Source organism: Cynocephalus volans, chromosome 15 (genome assembly GCF_027409185.1).
Source record: "Cynocephalus volans isolate mCynVol1 chromosome 15, mCynVol1.pri, whole genome shotgun sequence".
NCBI lineage: Eukaryota > Metazoa > Chordata > Mammalia > Dermoptera > Cynocephalidae > Cynocephalus > Cynocephalus volans.
Genome location: NC_084474.1, coordinates 42,241,125 through 42,265,079, shown reverse-complemented (window position 1 = coordinate 42,265,079; position 23,955 = coordinate 42,241,125). Strand labels below are relative to the sequence as shown.

The following is a 23,955-nucleotide window of genomic DNA, read 5'->3' as shown; positions in this document are numbered from 1 at the left end:
CCATAATGCTATGCAAATGAAATCATACAGTTTGTAACCTTTTGAGATTGTCCTTTTTCACTCAGTGTAATTCCTTTGAGATCTATCTAAGTTCTAGGTATAGTTTGTTCCTTTTTAGTGTTTAGTATTTCATTGTATGGATATACCAGTTCACTTAACCATCCACTGAAGGGCATTTAGGTTTTTTCTGAATTTTAGGCTATTACAAATAACGCTGCTATGAACATTATATACAAGTTTTTATATCATAAATTTATCTCTGGAATAATGCACAGGAGCATGGTTGCTGGGTCTTTTACAGAGCTTTTATCTTCCTTTTCCCCCTTTACTAAGGGAAGCTTCATTCTCCAAAATGTGGTGCCTTTCCAAGATGCTGATTCTGTGCACTTCTTACGTCTTTTCCTTCTGATTTCCCAGTACCCTGATTCCCCAAGTGTCCCATTGGTTCTTGGCATTTCCCCACTCAGGGTGAGACCCACTACTTCTAAGAATGAACCCTAGGATCCCGTTAGTTGTCTTTCCTGTGTGGTCCCCACCTGACTATTCTTCAGTACATCCCAGAGCTGACTGCTGGTCTGAGATGCCTATTTCCCCACATACGTGTATATAGAAGTTTGTAGTATTCTGTCTTTGGAAAGTGGCAGTTATCCTTTAAGAAGCTGAAACTCTCATTTAACTTCTTGATGGCAAAACTTTCCAACTGAGTTTTTAATAATAAGCTGTGGACTAGCTGTAAAAATTAATAATGACTTCTCTCAGACTCATTTTCCTCATTTATAAAATAAGCATCATTAGAATAAAAAAAAAATCTATTCTCATGGAGTTGTGAGGATTAAGAGAATACATAAAGGATTTACCAAGAGTATCATTAAATACTTAAAAATATTAGTATCATCTGACCCATGTTCTCCTTGAGACTGGGGAGAGAAATTTTGGAATTTAGGAGATGCCTCTTTTGGACACAGACCAAATTTCCAGTTGACCATCAAGCTTTGGCTTTTAAGTTCAACTGATTAAGAAAAGTGGGGAGTGTTATAGGAGAACTTTCATTCTCTCATTTGCATATTTCAACAAGAAAATTTCTATTTTACTTCTGCATCGTCCACCAAATCTTAAGTTCAACCATTCAGACTCAACAAGCCTACAATAGGCTACATTTGGTACCAATTTACGTAGATGGCTGTAGACAGGAACGACTGCTGGTCAGCAGGGCAATGTTTGGTCTCCTGTCAGAAGACGCGCTCTTTCAACAGCAGTCTGTGTACCAGAGCACACAATGCTCCAAGAACTATCAACTTCCCAGGTGACAGCTCAGGGTCCTCATAAGGGACATATAATTATGGTAGTCTTCATACTCAGGGAAGCCCAATGGCTTCTTATATATCTGAAATTTTCTCAGTGCAGATGCAACTTACCAGGCAAGGGTCATTTTTAGCCGAAGCAAAGATGTCTGGCAATATAGTTGAAACTTTCTAGTTTTCAGCATAGGAGGAGCTAGGTGGTTAATTGAAGTCACCAGGGGAAAAGGTTTTGTTAACCTTTCACTTTAACTACTTAGGAGGTATGGGGAAAAACCCCAAACACTGGTAGCTTCTTTCTCTGGAAGACAGAAAACTGATCTGATGGATGAAATTGTGTTGGGCCTGTGATCCATTCCCTGGGCTGTGTACAGTGATGATGGTGGGGAATGTCACGGAAACGAAGTAGCAACATGACCCTGTCTCTGAGCCTTTCTTTCTTGTTTCTTTTTTATTTCTTCATGAACTACGTTCAGGCACTGTGAGCCTTGCACTTCTAATTTCTTTGTGGTTGGTCCAGCACAGAACAGGGATGGGAAGGGAGGAGAGAAGGTAAGAGGTAGGTGGGCCACATTTCTCTGGTTTTTCTGTCACTGATTAGATAAGAGCTCTACCTGTAGGTCTGGATATCTAATTGAGTATGAAAGATGGAAGGCCAGGTAAGCTGGTCTGGTCTCTTTGGAGGCTTTGTGTAGCCTCACCTGGTGCATGGTAATTTCTTATTTAGGAGGGGACTGGCAGCCTGATACCCTGCCTGAAAGCCACCTTCTTGAGTCAAATGTGCTACATGATATTCTCACATACCTCCAGTAAATGATATTCAATAACTTCTGTCATAGCAAAATTCATACAGCAGTGGTACCATCTATGTGTCTACTACTTTTATATGGTACAATTTAGGCAGTCCTTTTGAAGACTGGTCATATTCTATAACAACCTGTCATATACATTAGAAATTAAAAAAAAATTATTTAGGCTTGAAAATAACCAGTGTGTCTATAATTAGGAGTTGGAAAAGGAGTCTATGCAATCATGTGGATCACTGCCTTTATTTCATCTTTACTATGAATTTTGAATAAAAATGCAGAACACAATCTAAATTAGTATGTAGAAAAATAAAATTTTGGCAAAACAAAACAATTGTTTATGGAAGTTAAATTGTATAGTAGTATTTTCTGTATGCACTAAGCAGTGAAATATTTACAGGTAACACATTCTATGAAGTCATTTCCATGATTATGAAAAAATTTTTAGTTAGTGAAGTTTACAGTGCATATTAGAAGAATGATACAAATGGAAATTAAAATGTCTATTAATTAGGAAGCCCAGTTTGCTCAAAGTACCATTAATATCATTCACATCAGATTTTAATTTATTATAAATCTTTGTAGTTCAGTAAATGCCCTTATAATGAAAAACCAAAAGCCTTATTAGGACAAAAATAACTTGATCTATGTAAACTGGGAGACCCAAAAGATTTTTTATATGCTTATTTAATTCAGATACATAGAATTTTCATGAATTTGAGAGGAATGAAGATATTCAAATGCTAATAGAAAATCATTAGTCCGGTATTTGAGTGTGCAAATGCTTATGTAACACTTCAATCCATCTGGTTTCATAAAACCTTTCATAAAACCTTCAAAAACTTCAAACACAAACAAAAGCAGCAAAGTTCACATAACCTTTTATATGTTTCTAAATATCAAATTGCATCAATTTATTATGAATTAAATTTGAAGAACATCACAGGTTTAAAAGCAAAAGTACAGAAGTGCCTAATTCTTTTCAATTCCACAAATACCTAGCATCCCAAAATAACATGTAAACAACTCTATGCTGCTCAATGAATTCTTTCCAACTCTATAACAAACTAAATGGTATTGAATCTAGTATATGACTTTCATGTAAATTATGGTTTCATTCATTACTTTGACTGTATTACTGATGTAGCAAAAAGGGAAAATTTTTCAACTACTGTGTTTATTTAAAACAAACTGACAGGTTCAAGCACCTGTCCTCAGAAAAGCCAGCAGCATTTTTTAATACACTCAAAGATTTGGCCTAAGCCCTTAGTACCTTCCTGAACAGCCATGCAACTTAACACCCTCAGGAGATTTTACATGAGGGAGAATAACATGGAGTAGTTTGCGCTTTTTCCCCTGGATAATAGAAACAAGGTAAAGTAAATCCAGATATTTTGAATGAACGGCTGTCATGTTTAATACACTTGGGGCTCTATAAAACTAGAGCCACTATCATATATGCTTATATAGATATATACTTCTTATTTTTAATCAAGTCTCTTGCTTGCTTCAAATTTAAGGATGATCTTTTTCCTGGTCAGTCATTTCAAGGGAACAATAAATTAAAAAAAGGATGAATTGTTTTGCATATTTCTGTGGAAGAACAGAAAACATTTATACTTTGAGAGGTTCAGAAAATTCACTGTACAGAATGAACAGCTTATATATACTATCTGTGCAATTTTTCTTGGCTGGGGTATTTTAAATGCAAGAGCTCCTCCAAAACAAGAAGCCACATTCATTCTTGTCCAAATCCCTCTGTCTCTTCTATTGCAAAAAGAAGTTTTTCCTTTAGTTGTTCATAACTCTTATATGGTGGTAGATCCAAGCGATTAAAACTGAACAAAAACAAAAACAAAATCAGATGTTTTCAATAACATAAACTGAAAAGATATATAATACAGTATTTTTAAAAACACACTGAAAAGCTGAATGGATAGAGGAAATATGCTACATATGTAAAAATTTTTGCCAGAAGTATTCTAACAGACAATTCACTACTATAATATTACTTAATTAGTATATTAACATACAAATTTCTTAGTGTAATCTATTCAAATTTAAGACCCATACATAAAAAGTATTTTAACATTTCCCAGAGAAAAATGTCATTACAAATAACTGCAGTAATATGGATAAAGACTGGAGTTTTTAAAAAAATCATTAATTTTCTCTTTTCTGTACTATTTCTGTTATGTGTGTCATGAATCTAACTTCTCTTGGGTTAAGAGTCCATTTCTTTCATTCACTCATTCATTCATTCATTCATCCAACAGTTATTTACTCAGAATCTTTAATATACCAGATATTGTTTCAGGAGCTGGTGGCAGGGTGATGAAAAACAAAATTCTCTGTCCTCATGCAACTTACATTCTGGGGTAAAGACAATGAACAAATATATACTTTTCTTTAAACTTTTTAAATAATCTCACCATATGTATAATCTCTTCTAAAATGAATTTCTTCAGTCCTGTCAGACTCAAAGTATTATTCCCTTCCAGGACTAACTGATGAAAAATATTGAAAATGCTTAAAATAACAATGTATTGCTTTACAATTTACAAAGGTGGAATAACATTTAATTTTGTAAAATACAGCACTGAGTTGCTGGATTAGAATTTGGGTGTCCAGGGTTTTGCTCTCCACTCTATCAGTGACTAGTGAAATAGCTCTGAACAAGTCAGAACCTTTCTGTGCTTTCATTTTCTCATGTAGAAGGTTTGTACAGATTACCCAGGTGCCCTCTTACCACTCCCACCACTCCCCATCTGCCTTTGTCCCCTCCCATGTAAGAGTCAGGAAACCTGAAAATTAAGAATCTTTTGAAACAAGGCAGCCAATTAAAACAGTGCTGTTCTCAGACCATATTCTTTTGATATTTTAAAAGAAGTTAAATATATTAATGGTAGCAATTAAGCAGACCATATATTGACCTCCCTTTTACTTTAAGCTATGGCTCACGGTAGAGTCTGACAGTGAACGAGGTCAGGAAAAAAATTTATTTTTCAGTGCAGTCCTATACCAAGATAAGAAGTCACTTTCTAGTTCTCTCGCACCTTTCACATACAGCTTTTGCCAAATTCTATCATTCTACCAAATCTCTCCTATCTTTCCCTCCTGATCATTTCTACTGCCACTACATTTTGTATATATAGTTCCCCGTAATCTCTTACCTAAATCATAAGATAATTTCCTGATTAGTCACCTCGCATCTATTTTTTTTTCCTTTTCTTACTTCTCCACAACCTAGCCTTATATCACTGCCGGAGGTACTTTGCTAAAAGACATACCAGTTTATGCCACTCTTTACAAACCTTTGCTCCTTAGAATTGCTATGGATGGGGAGGGGGGTGGAGTGAGAGAAGGAGCCCCCATCAACATGTTTAGTACTTTCCAAGCATACCACATACATTTCTGTTTCTATGACCATGCTGTTATGGATCTCTGTATCTGGAATACCCTTTTCTGCCTATGGAAGTTTTATTTATTCATGAAGAATCAGTCCAAATGCTACAACTTACTCCAAGAAGTTCTCCTTAAGCATCCCATACAGATTTACTAGTTTTCCTATTCCTAGCTCTTTTAATTTCTATTTTAGCATTTACTTTAATTTACTCTGTATTATGACTGAGTAGTTTCTCCCTTTAGATTCTAAAATCCATGAGAGCAGTGTCATCTATGTACTCTGATAATACTGACGTTTCATATATAGTAGATATTTAATGTTGAGTTGAATAACATAAGAAAGTGTAATATTTGAAAACATCCAAAACATGTCCCTGCTTTAAGACATTAGCCATTATGTTTTACGCTGTTTTACAACAGGACAGAAACATACTAAAATCTCTTCATCTTTTTTTATTAAGTACTTACTACATGAATATCAATATACTGTTTTAAGTTTTAGTTCCGGCTTTGAGCCTGACGTGCACACACACACACAAAACCAAATTTGCTACTTTTACTTTCTTATCCATAAAAAGGGAAGAGACTGACCCATACATTTCCCATGTAATCTGAGGGAACAGTAACTCTCTTGGCTTGCTGTACCACTGTACAGCCTGAGGAAAGCAGAAAAGCTGAAAGCTGCCACCTCACTAAATAAAGCACTGGAAATGACAGCAGAAGGACTCTGTGTCCTCTCTGCGAATCATGAAGACTAATTCCATCATAGATTATATCACTGCTTCCTTAGTCACTGCCCAAAATACAAGTCTTTCTGGATCATCTGTTTTCATCCAAACATTCATCTTAGTACTGATCTGTATTTTCCCTGATCTGAATTAAATCCACACCCGTCCTCCATCTCAAATCTTTACAGTATATTCTTCTGAACTTGTTTCATAATGTGCAGTCTACATTGTATTACAACTCTTGCCAAAACTGAAGTCCAGCTAGTCTAAAACATACCATTTCCCTACAGCCAATCAATAAAACTTTCCTTATCTGAGGTGCACACTCTCCAGCTGTGCAACCTTTCTGAACTTTTTGCTATCATCTGCTAACCTCTTGGTCATGCTCCTTTCACCGAAAGCTTTGGCACCTGGTTTGTAGTCCTCCTCTCATTCACATGGACAACATTCAATGCCTCCCAGTTCCTTGCCCTTCTTGCCATTAGTGATCTATTTCTCTGCTTCCTTCAGTTATTGACCCCAGGATCATACCTCAAATCTTGCCATCACCAGTAAGGGAAATCATAAGTTAAAAGTCCTGTCTTAAAAATACTGACCACCTGTCTTTCCAGCTTACTTCAACTGAAACGCCAGCCTATTAACCCATTACTTTCTGACCATCCCATCCTTTCTTCAGACTCTTCCTTCCTCACTTTTTTAGATCATGGTTCATTATTATAATTGCTAGTTTGCAAATACTTTTCAATCTCTGTCTCTCTCTTTTGAACTAATCAAAACTTAAATCCTGAGTAGACTCAACCTTCTGCTTTCTTGTTCTTTGTACCTTAACACCTGAAAATTGCTGGAGTTTCAGAAAATCATTCAATCCAGTAGATTGTCTCAATAATGTGTCTATTGGACCTACCACTTTATTGTAGGCCAGAGGTTCTCAAATTTTGGGGGTCACAGGGACCTCTTTCACTCTTAAAAATATTGAGAACCCCAAAGGGCTATTGTTATTGGAATTATATCTAGTGATATTTACCATATTAAAAGTTAAAACAAATTTTAGAAATATTTTGATATAAAAATAAACATAACTTATTTTTATGGGAAAAAAAAAAAGACTATTTCCAAAAAATTAGTAGAAAGAGTGACCACGTTTTATAGTTCTGCAAATCTTCTTAGTATCTGGCTTAACAGAAGACATCTGGATTCTGATATCTACTTGTGCATTTAATCTGTTGCACTATATTGGTTTAAGTATATGAAAATCTGGCTCCACATAGATATGAAGTTAGAAAATGGAGATGTACTCTAGTCACTTTTTCAGATAATTGTGGATATTATTCTTTGACACTGTACTAAACTTGACAAGGTTATGCACAATAGGGGTTCTGAGATCATATCAAAAAACATTTTGTACTTTTACATAAAATCCATTGGTCCCTTATGCACTTTGGATCTTTTACCCATGCATGATTTTGTACCATGATGCATTGATTGGTCATTTGAAAATATTGGTTCACCGAGACACATTTAATTATGTAATGGAAAAAAAAAATCACATTTGTTAATAACACCACTACTCTCATTAGTAAAGTCTTGGGAAGCTATCAAGCTTATGGTGATATATACAAATCTTCTGAAATTATAATTTTTGCTTGAAACCTCAACTTTTATTATTGCCAACAAAGGTCAGTTGTTTTCCTGGAAGTGGCAGGCTTACTTCATTACTTCTCAAGAAAATGTTTAGCAAATACCCAAGTCTAAACAAGCACAGATTGTCTGTGAGACATTCTGTCAGGTAAAAACAGTATTCCAGAAAAAAAAGCAAATTAATTCAGCTTTTAACTCAAACAACTGCCAAAGAGCTTCCTTCAAGAAAACTACCATTCTCTGGTGTGCAAAAATGCTTTATGCAGACTTCATATTTTGTCACACAGAATGTTAAAAAGATGTATGCTCAAGCATCAAAATTTAATAAAGTTAATTTTCACTCCTTCACAAAAGAACAATCCTCACTGAATCTGGCTTTTTTTCCCCTCCCCTTTCGCTTTAAACTGCAATTGTGGTGTTAAAGAATATAGTGATGGCAGTCTGGTGCCACTGCCTTGATTTGTGCTAAGACACCAGCAGTTTTACCCACCATTGCTTTTGCACTATAACTACAAATGTCAAAACAATAAAAAGGCAAATAATGGCCTATTATGAAAATAGCTTTGACCTCTTAAAAAAACCACCTATCTCTAAACTAATATCTTTAGCCTGGGTAACTATAACAGTTCTGTAATCAATTTCCCTGCATTCACCCTACATCCAATTCCTTCTCTACACTGTTGCCAGAGTAATTTTTCTTTCCCATTACTTGATATTTAAAACTCTTCAAAGTCCTCTTATTTTCTAAGAATGAAATCCCAATTCTTAATAATAGCCTGGAAGGCTCTACGTAATTTAGCCCCTGCCTACATTTCCAAATTTTTTCATCTCCCTCTCCCCTGATTCAGCAAGTTCCAATTGAAAAGCAATTTCTTACTTCAGGATCTGCTTATTTCAGCATTTCTTTTCAAAGAATGCTCTTCCCATTTCTTCCCAGAGCATGCTGTTTATCAAATGCAACTTAAACATTACTCTTTTCAATCCAGGTTCCCTACACTTGTTCTCTACCACTGCACTCTATTTTCTTCAAAAGACTTCCCAGAATTTGCAAACAGTTGTTTTTTTTTTTTTTTTTTTTTTTTTTTTCGTGACCGGCACTCAGCCAGTGAGTGCACTGGTCATTCCTATGTAGGATCCGAACCCGCGGCGGGAGCGTCGCCGCGCTCCCAGCGCAGCACTCTACCGAGTGCGCCACGGGCTCGGCCCTCAAACAGTTGTTTTTTTTACCTGTTTGTCATTTGTGCCCCCACAGAGTACTAACTTCATAAAAGGCAAGGAGCACTTAAATCTTACTTTATACAGAGTGGGTACTCTAAATATTTGTTGAATCAGTGGGTACATTTCTCAAGTATTTGTATTAACCCATAACTCATTCTAAAGTGTTTAGTAGTAGAATGCTGTATTAATCAGTCTGTTCTCAAAATTGAAATTCTGACACTTTAATTAATAAGCAGTTATACTGGATTTTTACCTATTAAAAAACAAACAAACAAACAAACAAAAAAGATTCTCTCTACTTTTTACCTTCCTATTTAGGATTTCTGAACTTACCAGGTATGGCTTCTTGGTAACCAGGTGTCTTTGCCAACTTTTTCAATGCAAAACTTTTGAGGACCATTACTTCCTAAACCAGGAAAATGGACAAAATTTATCTGGTCATTTAAACTTTTCAGTTTTGACAACTAGTTAAACAGAACATGTCACATAGTCACATGAATGATACAGAATAAACTGAAGAAATTCACAGTGTAAGTTGCTTCTGCCTGAAGAAGCTTCTTATTACTGCAGAAATCCAACAATAAGAATTATAGGAGTGGAAAAATTATTATTTCTACAGAATCTCGTTCCCTTCACAATCACCCTAAGGGGCAAATCAATGGTCATCCAGCTATACGAAGAGACTTTCATTTTTGCCTTACAAATGCCTTTGGTGATAACCATTCATTTTTCTATCTTCTGGTAGAAGCCCTACACAGAGCACAGAAGAATAATCCTTAGGTTCAAGTCTATCATATGTCTGAACACCATTATTATCACATAATTATCTACAGAGAAACTGCAGTGAAACTCCACTTACCCATGAGCTCAGCAAATCCTCCTAGAGGTAAACGGCAGGTTCCAGTGACAAACTGCAATAGTCGCATTCTTACTTCATTGTCTGTCTCTTTCACAAACTGTAACAAAAACAAATATACATTAATGTAAAATAAATGCTAAATTATCTTCAAGAATGAAAACAGTAGGCACCTGAAGAAATATTTAACAGTGAAACTGGTCCAAAAGATAAGTGATAAGTGGTAACCACTTAAGACTAGGCACTATGCTAAGTACACTGAGACTTACTTCAATTAATCCTCACAATCACCCTATAGGTTGGCCACTATTATTATACATCCACCTACAGAGAAGAAATAAATGATGAGACTAAGGGTAAGTCACTTATCTAAAGTCATACCACCAAGGTGCAACCAGGATATATGTTGTTGTTGGGTTATGATACAGCTGCAGTCACCTACTAAGGACTTTTGCCAAGCACTGTGCTTTAGTCCTCACAGCAATTCTAGGAGATAGGTACAATCACTAGCATGCCTACTGTACGAAAATGGAGGCCTAGACAGGTTAAGTAATTTGTCCTTCTCAAACTGCTATTAGGTGGAAGAGCTAACATATGAACTCAGGTCTGGTCGAGCTCTAAACCATTGTTATTCTTTCCTGACTCAACTACCCTTCTCCCCTTTAAGCTACAAAACACACACACACACACCTCCCTACTGTCATTCTCAACAGTTTGTGGTATCTTCACCCACTAAACACCACTTTCCAAACACTTGTGTTCTTCCTAACTGGAATCTGAAAAACAAAGTACACATTCCTCTAAAATTACTTAACTCATTGACTAGTTCTTTTCAAAGGAAGACATAAATGGGTAATGCTGTAAAATACTCATGTGATTGATTTGAGTCTAACAGAAAGCAAGGAACTTAGGGGGCAGTTTGAGAATAGAAATGTATCTTAAAAATAGGGAATAAACTTTAGGTGGATAAGACAAAATGCTGTGCTAATTATGACCAAACATGTTTCAGTAAATAACTGTCCTGAGGCACATATTTCATCAAGATACAAGAAACAGAGCTTATTACCAGGTCTGGCATAAACCTTACCACTTTCCCTAAAACAAACCCAATTCAGAAAACACAAGTATTCACTTGAATTTACAGTTGATCTTTGAACAACAAGGGGCTTAGGGGTGCTGACCCCCTTGAAGTTGAAAATCTTCATATAACCTTGAATCCCCCAAAACATAACCACTAACAGCCTGTTGACCAGAAGCCTTACCGATATAACATAAATAGTCAATTAACCCGTATTTTGTGTTATATGTATTATATATTATATTATTACAGTACAGTAAGCTAGAGAAAAGAAAATATTAAAAAATTATAAAGAAGAAATACACTTATTGAAAGAAATCCTTGAATAAATAGACCCACACAGTTCAAAACCACATTGTTCAAGGCTCAACTGTATATGACTATAAGCTTAAGCTCTTTAGCTCTGTAGATACAAATGTCCAAACAGAAAGTCAGGGAATACAATGTGGAATGAACAACAGCCTAAAAGGGAAGATTACAGATACCTGCACACATACTACATGTAATACAGTTCAAACATTTTACGCTTGAAAATGGATTTATTCCTACATCTTTGTCTGTCTTTCTCTCTTTCATATATATATATAAAATAGGTGATAGTACAGAATTCAAAAGATATTAAAAGGGTATAGTATGAAAAGCAGCTCTCCCTCCTTTGCCTCCAGCTGTTTCGCTTCCCTCTAGAACTAGTGCCAGTTTTTTCTCTACCTTTTCAGAGATCGTGTGTTCAGACAGTTTTACTATATACAGAGTATAAATTTTCTTTTTAACCAAATAGCATCATATTATAAACATTGTTTGGCACCTTCCTTTTTCCTCAATATTGTATCAAAACATATTATTCTCCAATACTTTTATTAATTTGTACTTTTTTTAAAAAAAGGAAAAAAATGACTATGAGGTATAGAACTATAGAATGGATGTATTATAGTTTATTTACTCAGTTTTCTCCTGCTGGACATTTAGGTTGCTTCCAATCTCTGTTAGTAAACCAAAAATTTTGCATTAAATACTTTGGTAATGTGCCATTCTGCATGTTTAAGTATAGTTTAAGATAAATTTCGAGAAGTGTCCAGACACTTCTTTAAAGTATTAAACAATAAACTCATGACATATATCCTTATGAAAAGATGCAACTTTTGGAAAGCCTTTGTATAGTAATACAAAACTCAGGCTTACTTTTCACCTAATAATGAAACAGTTAAGCAGAAGTAACCCAAAAGTTCAACTAGTAAGTTGCTCAAATGAGTCTCCATTAGAATATTTATGTGAAGAATATCCCTGGACTAGAAATTTTAAATTCTTAAATAAACTCACAAAACAAAGCAAAAAGTGTATTACCTAAATATGATTCTGTCATTCTTTCATTCAGAAAGATAGCCAAAGCAGCAAAAGAAAATACTTTTAAGAAGTGTTCACACTATTCACTTTAGATTTAGAACTGAAAGAATAAAAACCCATCCAAAAGCAGTCTCAATTTAAAAAGTAACTGTCCTTTTTAAATCACTGTTGTATGAGAAGACGTTTTCTTTGAATACTTTGTTTAAAAAAGATAAAAGCAAATACCTGCCAAAACCAAATGATTTGCTTGCTGTTTCTTGTATAATGTCGATAAACAGTATTTCTTTGCCAGTCTGCCAAGTCAACCTCCTGCATGCCACACAACATAACCTGGGAAATGAGCACAGTATCAGGCCACAGTAAAGACTTAGAGAAGAGAATAATTACATGACTGAAATTTTCTAATGCAGTTATGCGCATGGCCTAAATATGTGACTAGCTATGTGCATGGCAAATGATCACAGTAAGCAAATCCGACAAAATTTGTGAGAACTCAGCATGAATGATTCTTTGGTACTTTATTTTATCCATGTTTATTGAACTCAAAAACATTTAGAGTAACTACTCTTCAAGAAAAACAGCTGTCCTGAAGAGCATATCTCCTTTACTATATCTATATCCCAAATGAGTTATCCAAGTTGTTGATTAGTTTCAAACACAAACTTGTGGTTCTTCTTTTTTGCATAAAATAAAACATATATAAGTATCTCTTGTTTTAATTTTTTTCCTTTACTATATCTATATCCCAAATTGGTTATCCAAGTTGTTGATTAGTTTCAAACATCAACTTCTGGTTCTTTTTTTTCAGGTAAAATAAAATATATATAATATTTTCTCTTAACTAAATTTCTTTCATGAATCAACTTTTTGAGCTATAATTTACATACAATAAAATGCACACATTTAAGTATATAGTTAGATGAGTTTCAACAGATGTATACACCTGTATAATGACCATCACAATCAAAATATAGAATATTTCCATTATATCCCTTTTTGTAGTAAAACCACCATCCCCCTCTCTGGCTTTAGGTCAATGATTTCACCATAGATTACATTTGTCTTTTCAAGAATGTCATATATATGCATATATTACATATTTTTGTCATATACAGTACATACACACATGCTCTTTTCTGGGGTTTTTTTCCCCTGCTCAGCACAATGTTTCTGAGATTCATCCATGTTGTCATGGGTATCAGTAGTTGGTTCTTTCATATTACTGAGTAGTATACCACTATATGAGTACACAACAATTTGTTTATCCATTTACTTTTTATTTTAACATTTATGTGTACATATTTGTGGGGTACAGTATATTGTTTCAATACACGCATATACTGCACAGTGACTCACTCAGACTAGATAACATTCACTTGTTGTTGAACATTTAGGTTATTTCCAATTTTTGGCTCTGTTGAATACAGTTGTAATGAACATTTATATAAAAGTCTTTATGTAAATGTATATTTCATTTCACTTGGTAAAAAACTGAGAGTGGAACTACTAGGTCATAAGGTAGAAGTACATTATAAGAAACTACCAACACTATCCCAAAGTGGCATTTCATTTGGTTTTAATTTGCATTTCCCCAACTACTTATGAGCATCTTTCCATGTGTTTACTTGCCATTTGTATATCTTCTTTAGTGAAGCGAGTCTTTGTCCATTTAAAAAATGCTTTTTGTCTTTCTATTGAGTTATAGGAGTTTTAAAAATATATTCTGGATATAAGACCTTTGTCTCAAGAGATTCTTCCAGTGTGTAGATAGCCTTTTCATTTACTTATGGTATCTTTTGAAGAGCAGAACTTTTTACTTCTAAGAAAGTTCAATTTATACATATTTTTCTTTCACAATTATTGCTTTTTGTGTTCTCCCTAAGAAACTTCTGCCTATGCCAAGACTTCCTCTTATGTTTTCTTTTTAGCTGTCACATTTGCACTTAAGATTCATTTTAAATTAATCTTTTTTATGAGCTGAGGTAGGGGTTGAAATTAATTTTCTGCCATATTGATATCCAGTTGACCAGAATCATTTGTTGAAAATTTTTCCCCACTGAAATGTCTTGGCACTTTTGTTGAAAATCGATTAAAAATATATGTATGGGTCTATTTCTAGACTCTCTAGTGTTCCACTGATTTATCTATCCTTTCACAAATACCACGCTATCTTAATTACTATGGCTTTTTTATAAGTAATAAGTCTTGAAACCAGGTAGTGTAAATCTTCCAAGTTTGTCCTTTTTCAAAATTGTTTTGGCTATCTTAGAGCCTCTGTATTTCCCCATAATTTTATAATCAGCCTGTCACTTTCTAATAAATATTCTGCTGGGATGTAGAATGGGATTGTGTTGAATCTACAGAGCAATTTGCAGAGAAATGACATTTTAATAATATTAAGTCTTACAATATGTAACATAGTATATATATCTCCATTTATTTAGGTCTTAATTAATTTTTCTTTTTTTTTTTTTTCTTTTTTCTTTTTTTTTTTTTTCTTTTTTTTGTCGTTTTTTCGTGACCGGCACTCAGCCAGTGAGTGCACCGGTCAGTCCTATATAGGATCCGAACCCGCGGCGGGAGCGTCGCCGCGCTCCCAGCGCAGCACTCTACCAAGTGCGCCACGGGCTCGGCCCTTAATTAATTTTTCTGAGCAATGTTTTGAGTCTTGTTGTGTGTCTAGTTAAATTTGTTCATTTTCTTTGATGCTTTAGTACAAGAAACTTTAAAATTTCAATTTTCAGGCTGGCCCATGGCTCCCTCGGGTGAGTGTGGTGCTGATAACACCAAGGCCATGGTTTCGGATCCTATATAGGGATGGCTGAGCGTGGTGCTGACAACACCAAGCCAAGGGTTGAGATCCCCTTACCGGTCATTAAAAGAAAAAGAAAAAAAAAATTTATAAATTTTCATTTGTCTGTTGCTAATACACAGAAATACCATTCATTTTTATTATTATCCTTGTGCCCAAAGCCTTGTTAAACTCACTATTGTTTCTAGCAGTTTTTTGGTAGGTTCCTTGGCATTTTCTAAGTTAATAATCATGTTGTCATTTGTGAATAAAGACAGCTTTACTTCTTTCCAATCTTTATGCTTTTTATTTCTGCTTTTGCCTTTTGCACTGACTAGGGCATTTGTTACAATACTGAATAGAAGTGGTGAGAGTAGACATCTTTTGTTTTGTTCCCAATCTCAAATGGAAACTTTCAAAATATTACCAGTTAGAATGATGTTGCAGTTTTCTTGTTGTTGATGCCCTTTATTGAACTGCAAAAGTTGACTTCTATTCCTAATGTGGTAAGTTTTGATAAAGAATGATTGTTACGTCCTGTTAAAGTTTAAATAGATTTTAACCTAAGAGACATGATTATGATAACCATTATTTTGAATAATAGTTTGAATAACCATTACTGTGATATTATTCATGGCTAAGAGAGACAATGAATAAGAGAAGAACGAACGATAGACTAGGAGTAAAAATCAAGGCAAAGCCAACCCTCCATCTCTGTTTTCTTACAACTCTGTACTATGAACTGAAGGCAAATCAATAACCAGTATTCAGTCTCCTTATATGTAAAAGGAAATTATCCATATGGCCTAACTATTTCACAGGCCTATAATGTGAGAACATTGGAAACGTTACCAAGGGCTACATAAAAATCTGCTCCTGTTCATATCCTTCTTGATCTACTGTTTTAGTTTCATCTCTGTTCTAACATAGGGCTCTCACCATAATATCCCTCTTTCATTGGGTGAACCTCTAAAATAGGCATTATCAACAGGGGCTATGGAATATTTTATTTAGGTACATGCATTTAGAGGATGCAAGATTGTTTAATTTTTTTCAAATTCTTAATGAAGTCTGTGATTAAAAAAAGATTCATTAATACCACTGTAAAAGATGTCCTCCATGCTATTCTTCTAATATGCTTTTGCTAATTGTGTAAGATGTTAAGAAAGACGTTACCCTGGCTTACTGCAAGTCTACATGTCAATCAGGCACAAAGTCCTGATTTTCATATACATCCTAGGTCAGCTAGAGTTTCCAGAAGGTTAATTCCTACAGAGGAATATTATAGTACAAAATTTAAAATGCTATTTTTCATATGCACTTATTTATGATTACATGAATGAACTAAGTTTCTTAATAAAGGGACCAAGATGGCTACAGTTAAAACACTGCATCGAAAGTGGGCCAAGAGAACTGCCAAGGACTACCCTAATGATCTGCCTATATTCTAATATAAATGGGAAAAGAAGGCTTCATGATAACTAATCATTAGGGAAATGCAACTCAAAACCACAATGAGATATCACCTCATACCCATTAAGGTGGCTACTATAAAAAAAAGAAAAAACAAAAACAGAAAATAAGTGTTGGTGAAGATATAGGGAAATTGTAAGCCTTATGCATTTTTGGTTGGAGTGTAAATAATGGTACAATCGCTATGGAAAACAATATGTTAGTTCCTCAAAAAAATAAATATAGGATTACCATATGATCTAGAAATACCATTCCTAGGTATACATCCAGAAGAATTGAAAGCAGGGTCTCAAAGAGATATTTGTACATCCATGTTCATAGCAGCATTATTCACAGCAGCCAAAAGGAGAAGGGCAAAACAAAGGTCCATCAAGGGATAAATGGATGATAAAATGTGGTGTATGCATACAATGAATATTATTTGGCCTTAAAAAGGAAGGACATATATATAGCATGGATGACCTTGAGGATATTATGCTAAGTGAAATAAGCCAGTAACAAAAAGATAAATACTGTATGATTTCACTTATAAGAGGTATCAAGAGTAGTCAAACTCATAGAAACAGAAGTAGAATGGTGGTTGCTAGGGACTAGGGGCAATGGGGAGTGTTGTTTAACCGATACAGAGTTTCAGTTTTGCAAAATGAAAAAGTTCTGGAGTTTGGATGCACAATAATATGAATATACTAACATTACTGAACTGAACACTTAAAAATGGCTAAGATGGTAACTGTTACATGTATTTTATCACACATACACATAAAAAGTATTCCTGATATACTTTTAACAAGTCTAAATACAGTTAAAACCACTAATAACTCCTGTCTTAAAAATTTGATCTTTGCAGCAAATTACTACTAAGGTGAGATTTCAAAACTTCCCAGAATTATAAATAATGTTCCAGTCACTCTTTATGACCCCTAACAGCTGGCACTGATTAACAATTTTGTATTTATGACATCATCATGGTTCAGAGAATGTAATCAAGACTGTCACCCAGTGCTAGTGTTAATACCACCTAAACATCTGGATGAATGAGAGGATTCAAGATGGTGCTACATGATTTAAAAATGTGTGGACATTGTTCTGTGAAAGTACAAATACAATTCCTACCCACATTAACATTCCCTACAATAGCAAAATAAAAGAGCCTAACCTCCAATTCTTTTTCATCAAAGTACTGGAGCCATTGAAGAGGAACAACTTCATTAAAACCATCAAGGAAAGCTTTGGTCTGTTCTTGTACTCCTCGAGAAAAACGCCATTCTGTCATTAAACTGAAAATAAAGATGGTATGTAAAAATAGTAATTTGTATGTGAAGTAAAAGGCTTAAGAACACCAAGAACTTCTAAAGTTCCTTCTCTTTACCTGAATATGCCACACATATACACATAACACACACGTGTGTATGTATGTATGTATGTAACTTTAAACACTTGCTTCCCCATGAAAAAATCAGTTCTAGCATCTTTAAAAAGGATGCTTTTAAAAATAAATACAAGGTTCTCCACTTGTCAATAAGACAGCCAAATCCTAGCACTAATCATTTCCTGTTCATATAGATAAATAACTCCAAATATTGTGTGCTGACACAGGAAGGGAATGGCTGATCATTTAAGAGACCTCCTTCCAACCAAGCATTTGCCAAGGAAGACTTGAAGACTCTGACTCAAAAAGCCATCCACATCAGGGAAGCAAGGGACTGTCTCAATAACATGCAGTGACAGTATGTCTACGTGCCATGTGCTTGTACAGGTTTATGGTTTTAGAAGGCTTAAAGCTCAAGAATGGGTTCTTTACATGCAAGTTTATTGGAGAACAGAACATGAGAATTTCTTAACCAGAATAGAAGAAATCAATTAAAATGGACATGAAACATTCTGAGGAGACATGGAAAGTAGCTGTAGAGTAGGGAAGTATGATAAAAAAAAAAAAAAAGAAATAGGAAGAAACCTGTCAGTGACACAAAACCTGTATAAGGAGGTTCCTAAAGGAGACTGAATCTGGAAAGGACCTTCTGGAGAAATAGTAAACACTACTTGATAAGGAGAAACCACTGATACTATGGCAGGTGAAAGGAAAGCCAATTTACCCATACCCCTCCCATTTCTAACTCCTCTCTTCCTGTCCTAGAGGAAGTTGATCTTATGCTTTTCTGAAAGCAAACCTTTCATCCTCGCCTCCACAACTTTTCTTCATCAATTACTAACCCCTCTTTGCCCCATATCCTCAACCCTACCTTCTGAGTCCTCTTTCCATTTGTCCACGAAGGTGTTCAGACTATTCTTTTCCCATAACCATTCCTTCAACCCAGAGTCTCAACCCAATTTTTTTTTTTTAAGATGACCGGTAAGGGGATCTTAACCCTTGACTTGGTGTTATCAGCACCGCACTCTCCCAAGTGAGCCACGGGCCGGCCCTACTACCACTTATAATAAGAGCACATTATACTCACTGTCTCCACTTTCTTACCTCCTACTCATCCAAATTTTAAACCACCTCCTCCTCAAGAATTTGGCTTTCAACGGGAATAAAAAAAAAAAAAAAAAAAAAAAAACTTTCATCACTAATGTCACCAACGAATGTCTTTTTCTTTTTTGGTGGCTGGCTGGTACAGGAATCTGAACCCTTGACCTTGGTGTTGTCAGCACCTTGCTCTACCAACTGAGCAAACCGGCCAGCCCCAGGAACTTACAACGGCCAAGCCCAATGCCCTCTTTTCAGTGTTCATGCTATATGAACCTTCTGTAACACTGGACATTAGTGTTCCCCCTCAAGCAATTTTGCCCGCTGGGTTCAGTAATGCCACCATTCGTGATTCTGCTTTGACAAGTCCTTCATCTCATTCCTTGGTTTCACTATTTCATAAATGTTGGTGTCACTTAGATCTCTGCCTGCTTTTCTGTTTTAGCTATGCACTCTCTAAAGATGATATTTCAACGACCAAGTCTCAACTATCACAGAAAAGCCAGTAATTCCTAAACTTCCCAAATCCTGCTTCCCTCCTGAGAGCAAGATATTTATAGATCATCTCTCCTTGGATACCCTCCTAACACAGTCCAACCACTCCAGAAACCTCAATCATCAAGTTCTTACTCTTTCCCTCACTACATGTTATCCATCAATCACTGATTCTGAACCATTCTATTCCTCTAACATCCTCAAAAACCCATTCTATCATTTTTATTTCTACTGCATCTGCCTTGTTCCAGGCCTATAATATATCTCACTACTAGATTACTGAAACAATTTCTTAACAATTTCTTAACTAATCTTTTGTTCTCCACTATCCTTTCCAAATTGTCACTCCCAATTCATTCTCCATATAGATGCTAGAATTATCTTTCCAAATACAATTCTGATCACCCCATCTTGGTTTATTTTGGATGACTCTAAAATTTAAAGCAAAAATCTAGGTTTCTTAGAATAATACAGTTTCCTTAGATTAAGGTGCAATCTGGCTACCATTCTAGACTCTTATCTAGCCACTATTTCTCACCATCTTATACTCTTACCACAGCATCATAAGTTGTAGATGGCCAGGATAAACTGATCCTTTTAATACCTCAATTCCTCTGCTCTTGCTGTTTTCCTCCTCCCCAAAAGCTCACGCTCTATCAGGGAAGCTCTTGTGCTTCTTCCTAACTTATATACAATGTCCTATGAAGAACTTTCTTGACTCCTCCCAGCTGAATCAATAACTTCCTTCCCACTTTGAATTCTGGCAATATTTCACACACATACTCACATTTACTCACAAATTTATGAGGTCCTATTTTGTACACTACAAATAAGGTATCACAACTAAAAAAGGAGAGTATTATCACATAATTTTCAAGAGCAAGATTAGAAAGTAAGATTAAAGACTGTTATTGCTTGAGATTGAGGCAAAATCCTCCAAAAACTGTTGTATTCAGGATTAGATATCAAGTCATACAATAGGCATTATACACATAAGATTTTTAAAAATAGTGGTTACCTTAAAGTACAAAGTTCAAAGTAGCAAAGCAAACATAAATCTTATATGATAAAGTTTTATTTAAACTACTTTCGGGGGCTGGCCTGTGGCTCACTTGGGAGAGTGTGGTGCTGATAACACCAAGGCCACAGGTTCGGATCCCATATAGGGATGGCCGGTTAGCTCACTGGGTGAGCGTGGTGCTGACAACACCAAGTCAAGGGTTAAGATCCCCTTACCGGTCATCTTTTAATAAATAAATAAATAAATAAATAAAAATAAACTACTTTTGATATTTGAAACCATTGGCAGCATTTTTTTTAAATATGCACGTTGTGCTACTTAATAATTACTGTTGGACTTTGTAGAAAGCTTAAAGCTTAACAAATATAGAAAGCCCAGTGCCTTGTGCACTATCTTTGTGAACGTATTTTCTTCACAATATAAATAACTTCATTGCTTTTTCAGTAAGAGTAATAAATGTTCATTGCATAACAAAGCAAAACAAAAATGCTTCAGAGAGTACAAAGAAAATCAGTTATTGGTAATTTCTCTCAGAGATAACTGGTTTAATAAAAGAAGGTGGGGTAGAGCAAGAGGCCTCTAGACCATGCTAAGAAGGCTGCATTTAAATTAGTAAGCAGAGCAACAGTACGGATGTAAAACTGGAATGTCACAGCAAGGTACAGGTTAAGAAGGGAAGAAAGGATTGCTATGACGTTTTGGGAAAGCAGCATAGCAATATCTATGAAATACTTTTTGACCCAATAACTTCACTTTCTATAAATCTATCCTACAAAGACAAGTAGCAAGATGTATGGACTCACGTTTAACAAAGTTTTCTGATGCCTTGTTTGTAGTGGCCTAAACCGGACATAACCTGAATGACCCCTAGTAGCAGCTATGGCTGAATAATATATATGGATATATCATAATTTATCTAGCTATTAGAAAATGAGTTAGGTCTATCCCTACTGACCCCAAGGTTGAAAAAAGCAAGTTACAGAGTAATGTATTTCACAGGATTCCCCCCTCCTTATTTTTTGGTACACCATCCCTGGAGATACTGCACTACCAGGTTGACGAATGGAGTGAACAGAGCAATCCCCTATTCCATCTCCCTGCTCCAAAAATCCTTTTAATATATTGTCTTTGGATAGAGAACATATCAGACATTAAACTGTTAAGAAAAGATACTATACTTGGTCTTGGTCTTAGTCAAAAGACTGAGACGCAATTATAATCCCACTTTGGGAACAAATATAAAAAACAAACATAAAAAATCTAAAAGGAAGAGATAAAAATGACAGGTAGAATCCAAGTATAAGAGAGGGTAAAAATGGTAGTAACAAATAGAAATAGGTCAAGAAGAAGGCAACAGGCAGAAAAAACAAGAAATTTGATTTTGGACATACTAAATTTAAGATGGGTCATTTAGTACTTCAGGAGCTGGCAAACTATGGCCTGCAGGCCCAATCTGGCCCACCACATTTTTTACACAGGTGTGTGAGCTAAGAATATTCTTTACATGTTAAAAAATGGTTGAAAAATATTAAAATAATAATATATCGGGATGTGAATGAAATCAAGCTTCAGTGTCCATAAATAGTTTTACTGGAGCATAATCACACTATCTGTTTATATATTATCTACAACTACTTTTGCACTACACCAGCAGAACTCAGTAGCTATGATAACCTGCATTGGTCTGCAAGCCTAAATTATTTACTGACTGGTTCCTTAGCGAAAAACTTTGCATTTACCTGGCTGGGAAATCAAAATTATTTTTAAAGTTCAGATATTACTTTAACAGAAAATAGAAGTCACAATAACAGAATATTTAGACAAACAGTTTAAACAAACAGCCTTGGGAAAACACCGATGTTTAGGAAATGGAGATTTAGAGAAGCACAGTTTAAAAAAAAGGCAAAAAACTCTACATGGTACATACAGAATCATGGAATTCAAGACAACACAGAGTTTCAAAATAAAAGTTGGGGTGAGCACTATTAAAAGCATAAGTCAAAAAGGGAAAGTGACATGGGATAGGAAATGAGCATTAGACTGAGTCAAAGCTTACGTTCCAGACTTGGTTTTCCAACTACCTAACAGAGCCTCAGTCCCTTCATCTAAAATTGAAATGCTATGCACTGTTTGCAAAGCCCTCAATAGCATCAATGCCCTATGATTTTTTATCACAATGCTTTATAGCAAGTGGCAGTGGGAAGGTGAAAGTCATATATTCTCTTATTTCAAAACACTAGTACTGATGAAAAGAAGTTATCAAAAGGGTGAAAAAGGGGTAACATGAAGAAGAGTACAGATAGATGATTTAGAGTACAGATAAATGACAAGTTCAAGAAGTTCTAAAAACTGAGCTCAATAACATGTGTCACCTCACCCAATGTACTCATCTTTGTTCTCCTCAGTCACCAGAATATTGGAACCTCCTGACTTCAGGTCATGTGAAGTAACTTTTCCCAAAATCTCCATGTCAACAGAAAAGTACATTTCTAAGCCACATTCTTCAATGTTGTTGTCTCTGGATGAAATAAATATATACGTACTAATTAACAAAATGTATAACTGGGTTTCAAGAAAATGCCTTATTAAAAAAACAAAACTTCAAACCTTATCCAGATAAGGGAGTTATAAAATTCGGTATCAATAGATTCCAAATCCTTAATAGTAAGTTTTTTACTTAGCATGCGCTTGTAGAATGGTAAAGAGAAACCAGTATCGATAAACTTCCCATGAAATAGTGCCTGCCAAAAAAACCAAAAAATTTTATTTAAAATTTACAAATAACAATTTCTTATTTAGAGCACAATAGTAACAAAGAATTCATGAGGCTTTGTAGGCTAAAAAAAAAAACAGTAAGTAAACAGCATAAATCATGAAAACTAAAATATTATATAAAAGCTAAGTATGAAAGGCAAATTAGAGTTAAAATTAACTAAATCTATATCCCTGAGGTCAAATACTTACCAATAAAATGTACTATCAAAAACTGTAAACAGGATGTTGAAGAATCTCTATTTCCATGGCCCCCACTCTTTCTAGTACGTTTTGCCAATTAAATTAACTTAATGGGATGAGGAATTGAAGAAGAACCCTGCGTACCTGGCAAAGATCCATCCTCTTTCTTACCCTCACAGTTGCCTATGAGATTTTCAGGACCAACCCCATTGTGCCTTCTCTCCTATTCACAACAGCCAATGTGGGAAGTGCCAGAATCCCAGCAATTTTTGACTCCACAGAAATCTAAAAAGTCTACTGAAACAATTACATTAATGCTGTCTCTCAGCCCCTTCATGAAGCTACTTCTCCCCTTACTCAGTTTAGATTCCATTGTCAATCATTA

The 23,955-nt window shown here is 35.1% G+C and overlaps 1 protein-coding gene and 1 non-coding gene across 6 annotated transcripts in view; both read right to left on the bottom strand.

Moving 5' to 3' along the window:
- Positions 1 to 2,969: 2,969 nt before the first annotated feature.
- Positions 2,970 to 23,955, bottom strand: part of WWP1 (WW domain containing E3 ubiquitin protein ligase 1) — a 116,863-nt gene continuing 95,877 nt past the window's right edge. For 4 of the 5 annotated variants that reach the window (XM_063079572.1, XM_063079574.1, XM_063079573.1 and 1 more), the window contains 7 exons: positions 23,223 to 23,356; positions 22,993 to 23,133; positions 17,789 to 17,909; positions 12,594 to 12,698; positions 9,953 to 10,049; positions 9,427 to 9,499; positions 2,970 to 3,942 (listed from right to left, as the gene is read on the bottom strand). In XM_063079572.1, coding sequence (XP_062935642.1) covers positions 3,843 to 3,942; positions 9,427 to 9,499; positions 9,953 to 10,049; positions 12,594 to 12,698; positions 17,789 to 17,909; positions 22,993 to 23,133; positions 23,223 to 23,356 — 771 coding nt within the window. In that variant the 3' untranslated portion in view covers positions 2,970 to 3,842. The remainder of the gene's footprint in view (positions 3,943 to 9,426; positions 9,500 to 9,952; positions 10,050 to 12,593; positions 12,699 to 17,788; positions 17,910 to 22,992; positions 23,134 to 23,222; positions 23,357 to 23,955) is intronic. The other variant, XM_063079575.1, reaches the window with a different exon arrangement.
- LOC134364262 (U2 spliceosomal RNA) lies at positions 21,633 to 21,829 on the bottom strand. The gene has a single exon (XR_010021819.1). It is a non-coding gene; the product is annotated as a U2 spliceosomal RNA (small nuclear RNA).